This window comes from Cyanistes caeruleus, chromosome 2 (assembly GCF_971803275.1).
Source record: "Cyanistes caeruleus chromosome 2, bCyaCae1.hap1.1, whole genome shotgun sequence".
Taxonomy (NCBI): domain Eukaryota; kingdom Metazoa; phylum Chordata; class Aves; order Passeriformes; family Paridae; genus Cyanistes; species Cyanistes caeruleus.
Window position 1 is genome coordinate 36954049 of NC_141702.1, and position 12281 is coordinate 36966329.

Genomic DNA, 12281 nt, shown 5'->3' on the forward strand with positions numbered 1-12281 from the left:
TTTTGCATTCTAATTGAAATAAACCAAGGTATTTTCAAAATTCACCTAAATGTTTAATCCTTTCATGTCATAGTAGTATTTTGATTATAAATTAAGGTGGCAATTTTCAAACATTTTTTTAATCTAATAATTCCCTTTAAATACTTATTTTAAAAATAATTATTTTTTACATTTCATTGGAGATCTTATTGGAGCCATCCAATTTACCTTTTTGGAATCATACAATATTTTTCTGTCCCTTTTCATATTCTTCTCCTATAACTAAGTGGATGAAATTTTGCACTATCTTGAATGATGACATGTTTCAGAGCAGATACAACACTTATGTCTAACCATGTCCACTTTGCTACCATGGTTCAAAATTGCACATGTTGGCTTACCGGCTGCTTGGCTGTATTTTTGATTTGCTGTGCCAATTTTGATTCCAAACGTTTAATAGTGTCATTGGTAGAAGCTCCTTGGAAATCACTTGGTTCCATGTTAGCATCGCTCTTGTTACTTGTGTTTGTAGAAGTGATGTCCATGAATGAACCTAGAAACCAGTAACAAGGAAAAGCATTTGAGAATGTCCACTAGAAATACTGAAGTACATCTCTTCACAGGAAAGCTCTCAGAAGTCCTAACTTGCCTTTAAAGCAACACTTTTCAAAACTTTTAATGAAAGACAAGTTGCAAGACTGCTACAGATCAATTAGTATAAGAAGCAAGAGGAGTGAAAAAAGAATATGTAACTAAATACTGTGACAACATTCTGAAGTCAATCTTTACCTCTCTTTGAAATTGTTAGGGTAGCTGTTATATTAATGACATAACAGCAACCTCATTCACAATTAATGCCAAAGACCATCATTGACCACAGGGGAGCACAAATACCTGAAAAATATCAGCCAATATATATTCACAATTTGAAGTGATGAATTATGTCTTAAAATCATGTGCTGAGAGGTGGAAAAAAACTAGTAAAGTCAGTGAAATGCTAAAGCTGCAAAGGTTTTGTTAATATAAAAGTCACTAAGCTGCAAAGTAGCCAGGGAAGCTTTATCCAAAATAGCAGCAATTTCTTTGGAGACAGAAAATAATCCAACCAAGCAGAGTAAGCTGAAGAAATGTAAGATTAAAAACTACTTAAGTGGAAAAGAATGTACTCTAAACAATGAGAAAACTAAATGATCTTTTGTCATTATTATTAAAAGGATTTTTTAAAGGTCAAAGCTATCTGAAAGTCTAGCCCACATTTTATTCCATTCACCTTTCTAATGATTTTTCTTGCACTTATTTTAAATAATTGTATTTACTGCAACTTATCATATAACAAATGCAAGTTTAAATTGTGGAGACTGCAACTTAAAGCAGGTGCAGCTTTTAATAATAGTGAAAAATTTTAAATTGACAACTCCTAAACATATGAGTAAAAGGGTGTCAATTGCTAGCAACGTTCATGAGATAAAAATGGAGACATTAAACCTGAGCATTTGAAGACAGCTTTTATTATAAGCTTTTTCTTCATTATGCTCACTTCAGCAAAACCATTTGACTGATAACACTAAATATGATGTGATATGAGGTATTAATAAAATAAATAGGGTCTGCTGATGCTTAAGATTTTGGAAATCTTCTCCATTTTGAGTTCAAAATCAATGTAAGAATGTGCTTTATAATCTATCTGCATCATTTAATGTTGCTGTTCTTTTTCTCTAACTTATACAAATGTACCTGTGCTAGTGGCTGAGTTGCTTTGGCCTTCATCTGAATACTGGCAAGGATACTGCAGAGGTTCATCAGCTCCTGGAAAGTACTGTGAAAAAGCAATAATTATTTGATAAAAAAGAAATTAACAATTGTTTTTAAATTATTTAAACAGTACCTCATAATTTGTAAGTGTAAATTATATATTACATTAATAACAATTTATTTAGAACATAAATGAATGCAATTGCTTTTAATAATTTAATACATTACATATACCTACAACTTTGTTTATTTTCTCAAATTTATTATGATGTATTGCACCCCTCCAAAGAAGGTATATATCTATATCTATAAAAATATATATAAAAGACAAATTATTTCCCATCTCTACTACAATAATTTGATATTTTTTGTCAAAAAGAGAGAGGCAAAAGAGAACATGCAAGCCCACCTTTGGAGTGGGATGAAAGGCATACCTTTTATAAATCAATTTCCCAGCTTAATAGTTTAAGAAATGATTAAATTACTTAAATAAATTTTTATACCCGCATCAAGTGTGTCATTATTTTAACGATTTCCTCCATGGATGGCCGTTGTGAGGGATCCTTGGACCAACAACGGGTCATTAAACTCTCAATTGGTTTAGGCAAATTTTTGATCAGTGGTGGCCGAGTACCTGCAATTGAAATTAGAAAACACCCTTAAATTTTTTAAACAGACTCCAAAACAAATGAGTGTCTGATCTCTCTCCAGTATTTTGCTAAATAAATAAAGGAAAATGCAGAGTTAATTGTAACCTGGATGAACTGGCTTGTACTTAATTTTCTCTCTTACAAACAAAAACTGACAAGAAAAGTTCCTTTGCACTATACAGTAGAAAAAAAAAATTAAACTTTTCTTTCAGTACAGGTTTAAATACTTTCCGTGACTAACCAAGTACAACATATTATAAAGGCTAATGAAATGTTACTTCTTTCTGAAGAATAAAGTTCTAGGCCAAACTAGGAAGCAACTAATAACAGTCTTTGCTCCCTAATGCTGTATTCACAGAAAAACCAGAAAAAAAAAAAGCCCAGGAAAAAATACCCCACAAAAAAGCCCAAAAGACTCAAAGTATTTTTGAAAGCTGTTTTTACTCTTGAGAACATCCTGAAAATTATTAGGCACTTATATTATTATAGGAACTACCAATTTTGTGTGATTTTTTTCATTGCCTATAGTCATTCTTAGTAACATTTTACTTCAACTACTGTATAACTATTCAGCTGGTTTTTGCTTCAAGTTCCTCCTCTTATTACAATTTCAATGAGAACAATTAATGGACAACCAGTTGTGTTTGATATATGAGATACAGTGATGGTTTGCAAAGAAAGCAGTAAGTATTTAAGAATATATTAAACAGAATGAATAATACATGAAGTAAGAATGCCACAATAGTTTTAGGTGAGATAAAGTGCACTAAGACTTCCTTCTTAAGAAGAAAGAAAAAGAAAATGGAAAAAGATAAAAAAGATAAAATTTTAAAGCAAAAGTAGGTACAGATAGGGAATTTTAAAGTATACTCCCACACCTTACTGAGGCTTCCTGATTTACTAGATTTATACTCAGTTTTACAGTTAATGCTTTTATGCAAGGCACTTATCACTCCTAATCTCAATCGCCAGTGTCCTTGAAAAACTGGAGAACTTCTTTCTTCATTCAAAAATGACATTTGCAAACATCTCTCTTTGTGCATTATTGAGACTATAATATTAATTGATTCTATCACTGACAGCCTCATTCTCTTCTTTGAATAGGGTATGCCTGTGCTCACCTTATGCTTCTGTCATTTACTACTGAAGCACTGACACTCAGGCAGAGTGCTTAGAGTCACTCAGCCTTTATTGTTTGTTAATTTTTACTTCCAGAAAGTTTATGCTTGCTTTGATGTTGTCTCTCACAAGTGGCAGAAAGTCTTTGCAGACATTCACTGAACTACTTCACTATCATTATTTCATTACTCAAAAAATTGTTTTGCCATGGTACCTAAAAAGACAGCAGTAAAAAAGTTACACCTCTAGCATGAAAATACTACAGGTCTACTCTACTACACTGACCTATGTTTCACCACTGCTTTAAAGAAAGCAGTTCATTTGAACACACCACTGTGTCCTGCTCATAGTCTAAGCTCCTGAAAATCTGTTCTGTATAGTACCTAGCAGAGCAGAGTGCTGCACCATGAGTGCAGGCACCTAGGTATAAAGGTAAAACCATTCAAAGAGCAGGATAAAAAAAAAACAAACCACAAAACACCATAGATGAAAAATAAAAGTAACATTTTTAATGCCTAATGGCGCTGGAGGAGGTCTCAGTTAATAACATTTCTAAACACAGGTTAAGTTACTTAAAATTACACATTTCTTGAAGACGGTTCAATTAAAAAAAAGAAAAAAGACAATGTATCTATTAAAATCATCATTCGGACAGGTAAGATGTTTTTCTCAGATCACTTTTAAAATTGAGTGTTATAATAATGAAGACATTGCTCTTCATCCTTCTTTGTACATACACCTGTTACACGTAGCAAGCACAGCAGCAGACAAGTAACTGAAAACCCACACTGACACAAAAGTAACAGTGGCTAACTACTTAGTCTTTGTGACAGAAATGCATATTTAATGAATCACAAAATAGAAACATTAGTAATTAAAAGTTGTACAGCTAAGACAGTTCAGCAAATTTATAGGTTGTATACACAACTTCAAATGCATTATTTTTCAATAAAGTAAAAGTTGAAAAGTATTTTCAACTCACCATTGTGAACTGCCCACATTATTCGGAAAGCTGGACCACCAATCTCATCAAAAGGTTTCCTACGGGTGATTACCTCCCAGAGAATAATACCCCAACTGAAAACGTCACATTTTTCACTGTAATTGCTACCTGGAAGAAAGCCATCAATATAATTTGACTCTTTTATATGCAACACATTAAAAAGAAATACAGTTTGAGCAGATCATAGAATCAGGTTGGAAAAGAGCTCCAAGATCGTTGAATCCAACCTTTTGCTAAACACCACAATGTCAACTAAACCATGGCCCTAAATGCCATGCTGAGTCATTTCTTCAATGCTTCTAGGGATGGTGACTCCATCACTCCCCTGGGCAGCTTGCTCCAATAAATAAATAGCTTTACATACTTACTTTCACTTCACATTTAACATGCTGGAAAATAACGAGTTTTCTAAAGCTGGCTGATTCATGCTAACTTAAGTCAGAAATCACTTGACAGTCTGACTGCTCAGAATGCCCCTCTCTGGGAATCAATCCTCGGAGTCATCTTGAAATAATAAAAATGCATGAGTTTCCTTATATAATATAAACCACAATTTATTAGGTTTAAAAAAATCTGTTGCATTCATGCTGTAATTGATTATTTTTGTTTCCTCCAAATATTCTTCAATTCACTTCTTCCAATCTTAGTGACAATAAGCCAGCCAGTAACACCTGCCATATCCATTACTCTTTTATTAATTACAGGTCTTCAGAAGAGCTACCAAGTTACCATATGAACAAATTCAGGAGAATCGTCAATTTCTCACCATCTGAATTCCTCTTGGTTTATTATTCTTATTCTTTTGTAATGTCATTACTTAATTAATTAAATTGACCATAAGTTCAGTATTTCTATGATTCCTAAAGTGCCAAAGACAGGTACGTGACATAGAGTAACAAATAAAAATGTTCAGAGGCTACAGAGAACGAATGTATGCTTTGTAACCATAACTCATGCAAATGCTAATAAGAAATGTGAATAGTTAATGACATGAGAATAAATGTGTGAATATAAATTATAGGACATTTGCTCATCTATCTTCAAACAAGGATTAAAATTGGCATATAGTGGATAAGAGATTTTTTTGTTCATATGTAATCAGGAAGCATTATTCAGACAAATCATTTCAGTAACAAAGAAGTCTAGTTTCATGTGAATACCCACCATATAGCAACAGTTCCAACAGGCTCCATCCCCTACCTGTGAGCCAACTTCCTTTGCCCCCATACCTCTGAAAAACTGTGCCCGGCAAACAGCTTGTTCTCTGGCCAGTTCACAAGTCAAACACAAGAAACAGGCTGCAGCATGAACCACAAGCCCTCTTTAAGTGAAGGCACTAATTTGAACTTTACAAAACTTTCTAAGAATGTGGATGTCAAAAACTCTTTACACCTGTATCAAAGTAGCTGAATGTGGCTAATGAATTCAAAAGGTAGGAAGAAGAAAAACAAAGTCAGCTTTATCAGTCAGCTTATTTTCAAAGATGCTGGGGAAAAAAAGTCATATAAGCAATGGCAGATCAGTAAGGGAAGCAAAACAGTCTCATCTATGCAGTCACAGCACTTCTGTAACACAGCCTATGAAACTGAAATACTGTTATTTCCCAATCTGAGCAATGAAATTCTTTGTGGCTGACAAGTCTTGGACTAATTCTGAAAAGCTAGAGTCCAAAAGAAGTGAGAGAGTATTCTGTATTGTTTCCTTATGTGAGAGACTAAGATTGGATAGACACAATAATTCCTCAATTTATCCAATTCACCCAAAGCAATTTTAATTTTTTAAAAAAAATTATTTCTTCTAATGGGAATTCAGATATTGGTTGCAATTGCTCTCTTTTACTTCACTCTGATCTATATAATATTATTTTCATTTAGATTATTTGATCTGTACAAGGCTTTAGGTGCCCTAATGTTTAAAATGGGGGAAAAATTTTTAATATTTCAGCCAAAGAGATCAAATCAGGGACACCTGCTTCCTAAGGCAGGAAGATGACTCTTCCAGACCACTGCTTAATTGCATTGATAATTAAGGTAGAGACAGGCTAAAGGGTGTTTAATCTCCAATTTAATATCTATGGGATTATTTCTTTGATAATCATGCAGCAATTATAGGTATCTAATTATCATCAGTCTTCCCCAATTATGCTCCAATAAATAGCTTGTTTTCCTACTTAACCAAATTAACTGTATTAACAAGTTCCTCAGAATGTAGGAAAGAGGAAGTACATCAAATCTCCAGATTACACAAAAAGCAGATGAAGATGTGAGTTACAAGAAAGTGGGAGATCAAAAAAGAAGGCAATTATGTTCAATTTAGAGACTCTAACAGGGAAATTCTAAAGTTAAAAGCTGATCAGAGTAGGGAGGGAAAGTAATGACAGTGTATTTAAGTGACAGAAGAGTTTGAAATTATTTAAGAATCTTAGAAACAGCAAAATTGCGGGGAAAGAGCCCTCTGGCTGTATTTGACTCACTTACAAAATAAGGAACTGCAGCTGTCTAAAGGTACTCCTTATGTAAATCTCAGCAATGACAAATAAAGATTCCACATCTTCATGTAATTAAATGTCTAATATTAACATGAGAGAATTGGTTCAGTGCTGCTCTTCAAACCTCTGCACAATTATTTGACAATTTAAAAAGATTAAAAAAAAATATTAGACTTCTGCCAAAACTTCCAGTTGTTACATCTAACTTTAGTAAACTTTAAAGACTACATGATGCTCTTATTCTCACATCACATTAATTCACAGCTGCATCCCTACAAAGAAAATGTAATATTCATGCTGAATTTTTATTACCTTCAAAAACTTCAGGTGCCATCCAAGCAGCACTTCCTTTGTTGTTGGTCATGTGTGTTTGAATATCACAGGCTGTACCAAAGTCACAGATTTTTAGAACTGTCCCCCCAGCTACCAAGAGCAAACTGCCAAAGAAAAAAAAAAAGGATATTAATATTGTAAAATAAAATAGTTTGATAACAAAACACTGATTTTTTTTTTTCATCCCAACAACTATCATTCTAATATAGATGAATATCTTAGGCTTTGTATCTCAGTGCTTTGTTTTATAATCTGGGAAATATGGAAGGTCATTTGTGTATATTGTGACTATATTACATATTTTAAAGTAATCCGATATATGTTGTAATTTATTAATATTTCTATATGCTAGATTTTAACTAAATATCTCTAGCCATAGTAAATCACTAAGCATATATTGACAAGAGTAGACTTTCAGATGCCAGGGGTTGAAAACCAACAAGTGCTGTACAAATTTTATCAAAAGAACAATCACGACTCCCACTAATGTCAGTCAACGTAGCTATTTATTTAAATGAAAGAACTTGGAGTTACAAGTGAATAACTCTAAATCAAAACTGGGGAGTACATGAAAGAACTAAAGATTTAAATTGTGGTTTCATGTTATAATTTTACCTGGTAATAACTGAGATTAACACCAAAAAGGGATGATTCTGCTGATCCTCAAATATTTGTTTCTATCTAATCTGTGGAGCCAGATCCAAAGCTGTAAAATAAGCTGGGTAACAAACTGACTGGATAGAAAACTATTAAATTTTGTTTCGGTGGAAAGTGATGGGATCTTCTGGCAGGGCTAGTGGACCAGGCAGAAGGAGGGGATAAAGGAGGATGGCCATGTGGCAAAAGAGCTCTAATGCAACAGATTAAATATGACATTAGAACCAATTAACCTCCCCACAATGTTCTCTTATTGAACACCACAATCATTCCAAAACTGGATGGTTTTACATGCCTCTGATCACAAGCCAAATTCCTAATAAAACCTTCTTCCATGATGCAGGGCAGGAGCATGGTATTTTTCCAGTTGAACAGAAAGTAACTGAATACAGTTAATTTTCTGTATCATATACTGTCATTCTGTAACTGAAGTTTCAAATGCAAAACCATCATTTGGAATACAGTACATCCAAAAGTTAGGTATTTCTTTTAAATGCGATACAATTATTATAAATGATCTTAAACACCAATTGTAAGAAAATATGAAAAATGAACTATAAACCTACTTTGGTGGTTTCAGATCTCTGTGAATTAGAGCCTTTGGTTTCATACTGTGGAGATATGCCACTCCTTGGGAACACTGTAAACACCAACTCATGGCATGTGCAGCAGTATAATGAGGCAGAGGTTCAGCACCATGCAACACTGCAAAACAAAGGCACAAACTAAAAAGAACTTTATTGCATATTACAACAGATACAATGGAGTTAACAAAATACCAGTCAGAAAGCTCTGTAGAGTCCAAGTAATCATTAACACCTCATTACTTCAACTAAAAATATCCTTCTGCAGACTGTTAAAATAACAGAAATATCAAAATATTTCCCATTTTTTAGTACACTTTCCATAATAATTTATGTTAAAATTCAATATGAAAGGTGTTGCCTCTTCTCAGTTATCCCTGGTAAAGTCTGTTAAACAAAAGCCCAGGGAATTCACAAATTAAGGAAGAATGTTTTCAGATGTTCCACTGGAAAATTTTAAATTACTTGTATAAAATATAGAAACTGCTATCAAGAACAAACCAGTGAACAGAAAAGAGGTTTTAAAAGGCACACTCCCTTCTCCTTTAAGTTATTTCAAGTATTTCAAGGAACCACATAATAATTCAAAGAGACCCCTGCAAGTCCACCAAGTAGGTCAAGCAGGCCACCTCCAGCTGGTTGTGCTGGATTGTGTTCAGTGGCTTATGAACAGCTCCAAGAATGGAGACATATTTATGAAACAACTCGTAGTTTAGATGATGTTTGCCCTAATACTAGCACTTTAACTCCAGGAAGTTGAAATGATACTCACCATTGTACAGAGAACCTCCTTCAGCATACTCCATAACAAGACACACCTTTGGGGGAAGGGGACAAAAACTTAGCATATTTTCAATGCAGAGGCAGAAGACAGTTTTCATAAACTGAAAGGGAAGTTCTTTGTGAGCAACTGCAAAAACTCCATATCTAAGCTAATGGGAAGTACATCAGTCAGTTTGACAGGTATGTATTTAGATGTAAGAAAAATCAGTTTTACACTTAGTTCTCATTGGAAGATAGAAAACAAAAGGAATGACCTCTCTCCCTCTTCAGACTTAAAAAGCAAATACTGTCTTAAAACTGCAGTTCACTGTCCTTTACTTTATTCCTTTAGTGGCTTACAAAAAAAAGAATTAAATACCATGCCAAAATCATTTCACTAGTACTAAGAAAGAAAAGGGATGCAGCATTATTTTAATCAGTTAAAAAGCCCATACCAGAATTAGCTAAGGATACATCTGTTCTGTCACAGCACCCTCTTTTCTGCTTAGAGCATTTGTGTGACTTTTTGCAGCTGTGGCAGAAAGCAAGCAAATCCTGAAAATTGCATGTATGAAAATAGGAGCTGATTTACAAGACACAATCATGTGTTGATAATGCATTTCCTTTCTGTATTGATTAGCAATTAATATGACTGTAGATATGAATGTAACTATATCTGTAATACACTAGATGCCATTTTGACAAACTGAAGTAAAACTGGTGTTTAGAAACAGATTTGGTGTGTTCTTGAAAGAATTTGTTTTTCATAGCAGTAGAAAGGAAAAACAAATACCTGAAAATATCAACCAACCTACACATCTGTATATTTCCTTATTATGGCCAAAACATGAAAAATATATAAAATATACATTTTTTAATATAAAATACATGTTATGTGCACTGGTCCTTGCACATGTTAAGCTAGTAACCTTTTGTCATACTGACATAAGCTGTAACTTACTGGGTTTAGACAGGCTCCATATAACTTGACAATATTGGGATGATTTACTCGTGACAGTTGTCGAAGCTGCAATACAAATCACACGCTTTCAAACCATGATAAAAAAAGGGATAATGCTTTATTTTCATAGCTATAAGTAATACACCACAACAGCAAGTACAGCTTTCTATGTCTGCATAACCCCAGATGGTGACTTCACAAATTAAAAGATTTATGTCACTCTTTCCATTTTAACTTATGTAATGCCGTTTGTTCAAACTGGAAATGTGATTTTAAAGAAAGTTTGAAGAAATTACGTTTAAAGAAAGTATTTTTGTCAGGCTATAATAACATCACTCAAGTCACAAGCACTGTGCAACTATGACATCTATAGATTTGGTGCTCTTCCTAGAGACTTCAATTTTGGGACTACATAAAAACTGATTAAATAAAAAAAAAATCAGAATCATACTGTTTGTTTTGACAATATAGAGGACAAAAGTTCTAAAATCCCCAAGCCCACAACCCTATAGTTAAATATTTTAACATTAAAAAAAATTAACAATAAATTTAATAATTAAATTATTGATAATCATTAGTAATAACTTATAAATCATTAAGAATTTACAAATGAAAATAATTAAATATTAAAATGACATAGTTCCAAGAACTTATTACTATTTGTACTACAATTGCAGTATTTTGCATTGGGTTTTTTTACCAGTACATAGTAGAAGCAAGCAAAAAGGCATTTTTTCCCCTTTACACAGACAGTTGAAGTAGTTTATGCTGTCTACAGAGCAAATGCTATTATTTCTATGCAGAATTATTTCTATGTATTCAGAAGATCTAAAAAATCAGAATGAAATATTTCACCTGATGCTTTTACTGTGCAGGGTGTTCTGAATAGCAGTAATTACTGAATCCTTTCTGGGATTATCTACTCAGATCTCATTTGAACACAAAAATCCCAAGGGACCAATCGTATCTACTCAGCATTACAGCAGATTCAGACTAATAACCTTAAAAACTTTTCATCGTAATGAACAACATATAAATATTTAAAGAAAGGCCAATTACAAATATGCTTTTTCCAGCCCTTTAGTGTGTCACATTTTACTAGAGTTAGTTCTAAATTTAAGAGTTTTATTTTTAACATATTTTGTGTATCCTGAACATCCTAAATTATAACTGAATAAATACTTGGCAGTATGGCACAATATATCTAATTTAAATTAAACTTTTGATTTTAGAAAATATTATGTATCTTGGGAAGTCTATCAGTATATCTGAACTACTCAATACATTTTTAAAGAAGCAAACATTGAACAAAAGCCTTTAAGGTACCAATGTATTTATATATAAGAAAAGAATCAAGTTATTAGAACCGCTGAAAAAACTCAGGAACAGTTTCAAATATCAACCTGATTGTACTGATTGAGAACCTATGCTGTGGCCCCTGGAAGTGTTAACCAGCTCCAAGGCTTTGGCTATTCCAGCTGCACCCTGACTTCAGACTGGGACAGAATCTAAGAAGTGTTATTTCACTCCTTGTGTGGCCTTGTCTCTCCCACACTCTTGCTTTTCAGTTTTTATGAGAAGCAAACTAAAGGAGCTGCAATATGCTTTGACAGGGCTCCTGTTCTGCAAAACAAGGGTCCAGGCCTGAACTGGGTATCACAGGCAGCATTTATATTAAGATAAAGAAATAGCTTTTAGTACACTAAATGCACCCATGAATTTCAGGAAACAAGCTCTACCAAGCCCCATACTTTCCATCAGATGTACTGTACCTCTACAATGAAGGCTTTTCTTTCAGATTCACTTTCTATCTGTTTAATGGCTACATCTTTAGCTCGCCATTTTGCCTTGCAGACCACACCAAAGGCTCCTCTTCCAACAACCTAGAACAAAATATAAAACACTAGAGTTAAAACTTGAAATGGTTTCATTTGTTGTGCAGGACTTCACAGACAGAAATTTAACTTACAAAACTGAAGATACGCAGACTTGA

General features: G+C 33.5%; 1 protein-coding gene across 9 annotated transcripts in view; it reads right to left on the reverse strand.

The window, feature by feature from the left end:
• The window catches only part of MAP3K7 (mitogen-activated protein kinase kinase kinase 7), a 47173-nt gene that overhangs the window by 23613 nt on the left and 11279 nt on the right, over positions 1–12281 (reverse strand). For 8 of the 9 annotated variants that reach the window (XM_023922235.2, XM_023922241.2, XM_023922238.2 and 5 more), the window contains exons 2-10: positions 12061–12171; positions 10289–10354; positions 9338–9383; positions 8548–8686; positions 7304–7428; positions 4483–4611; positions 2235–2365; positions 1714–1795; positions 381–532 (exon numbers count right to left, since the gene is read on the reverse strand). In XM_023922235.2, the coding sequence (XP_023778003.2) occupies positions 381–532; positions 1714–1795; positions 2235–2365; positions 4483–4611; positions 7304–7428; positions 8548–8686; positions 9338–9383; positions 10289–10354; positions 12061–12171 (981 nt within the window). Of the gene's footprint in view, positions 1–380; positions 533–1713; positions 1796–2234; positions 2366–4482; positions 4612–7303; positions 7429–8547; positions 8707–9337; positions 9384–10288; positions 10355–12060; positions 12172–12281 lie in introns of those variants that run through there. The other variant, XM_086876547.1, reaches the window with a different exon arrangement.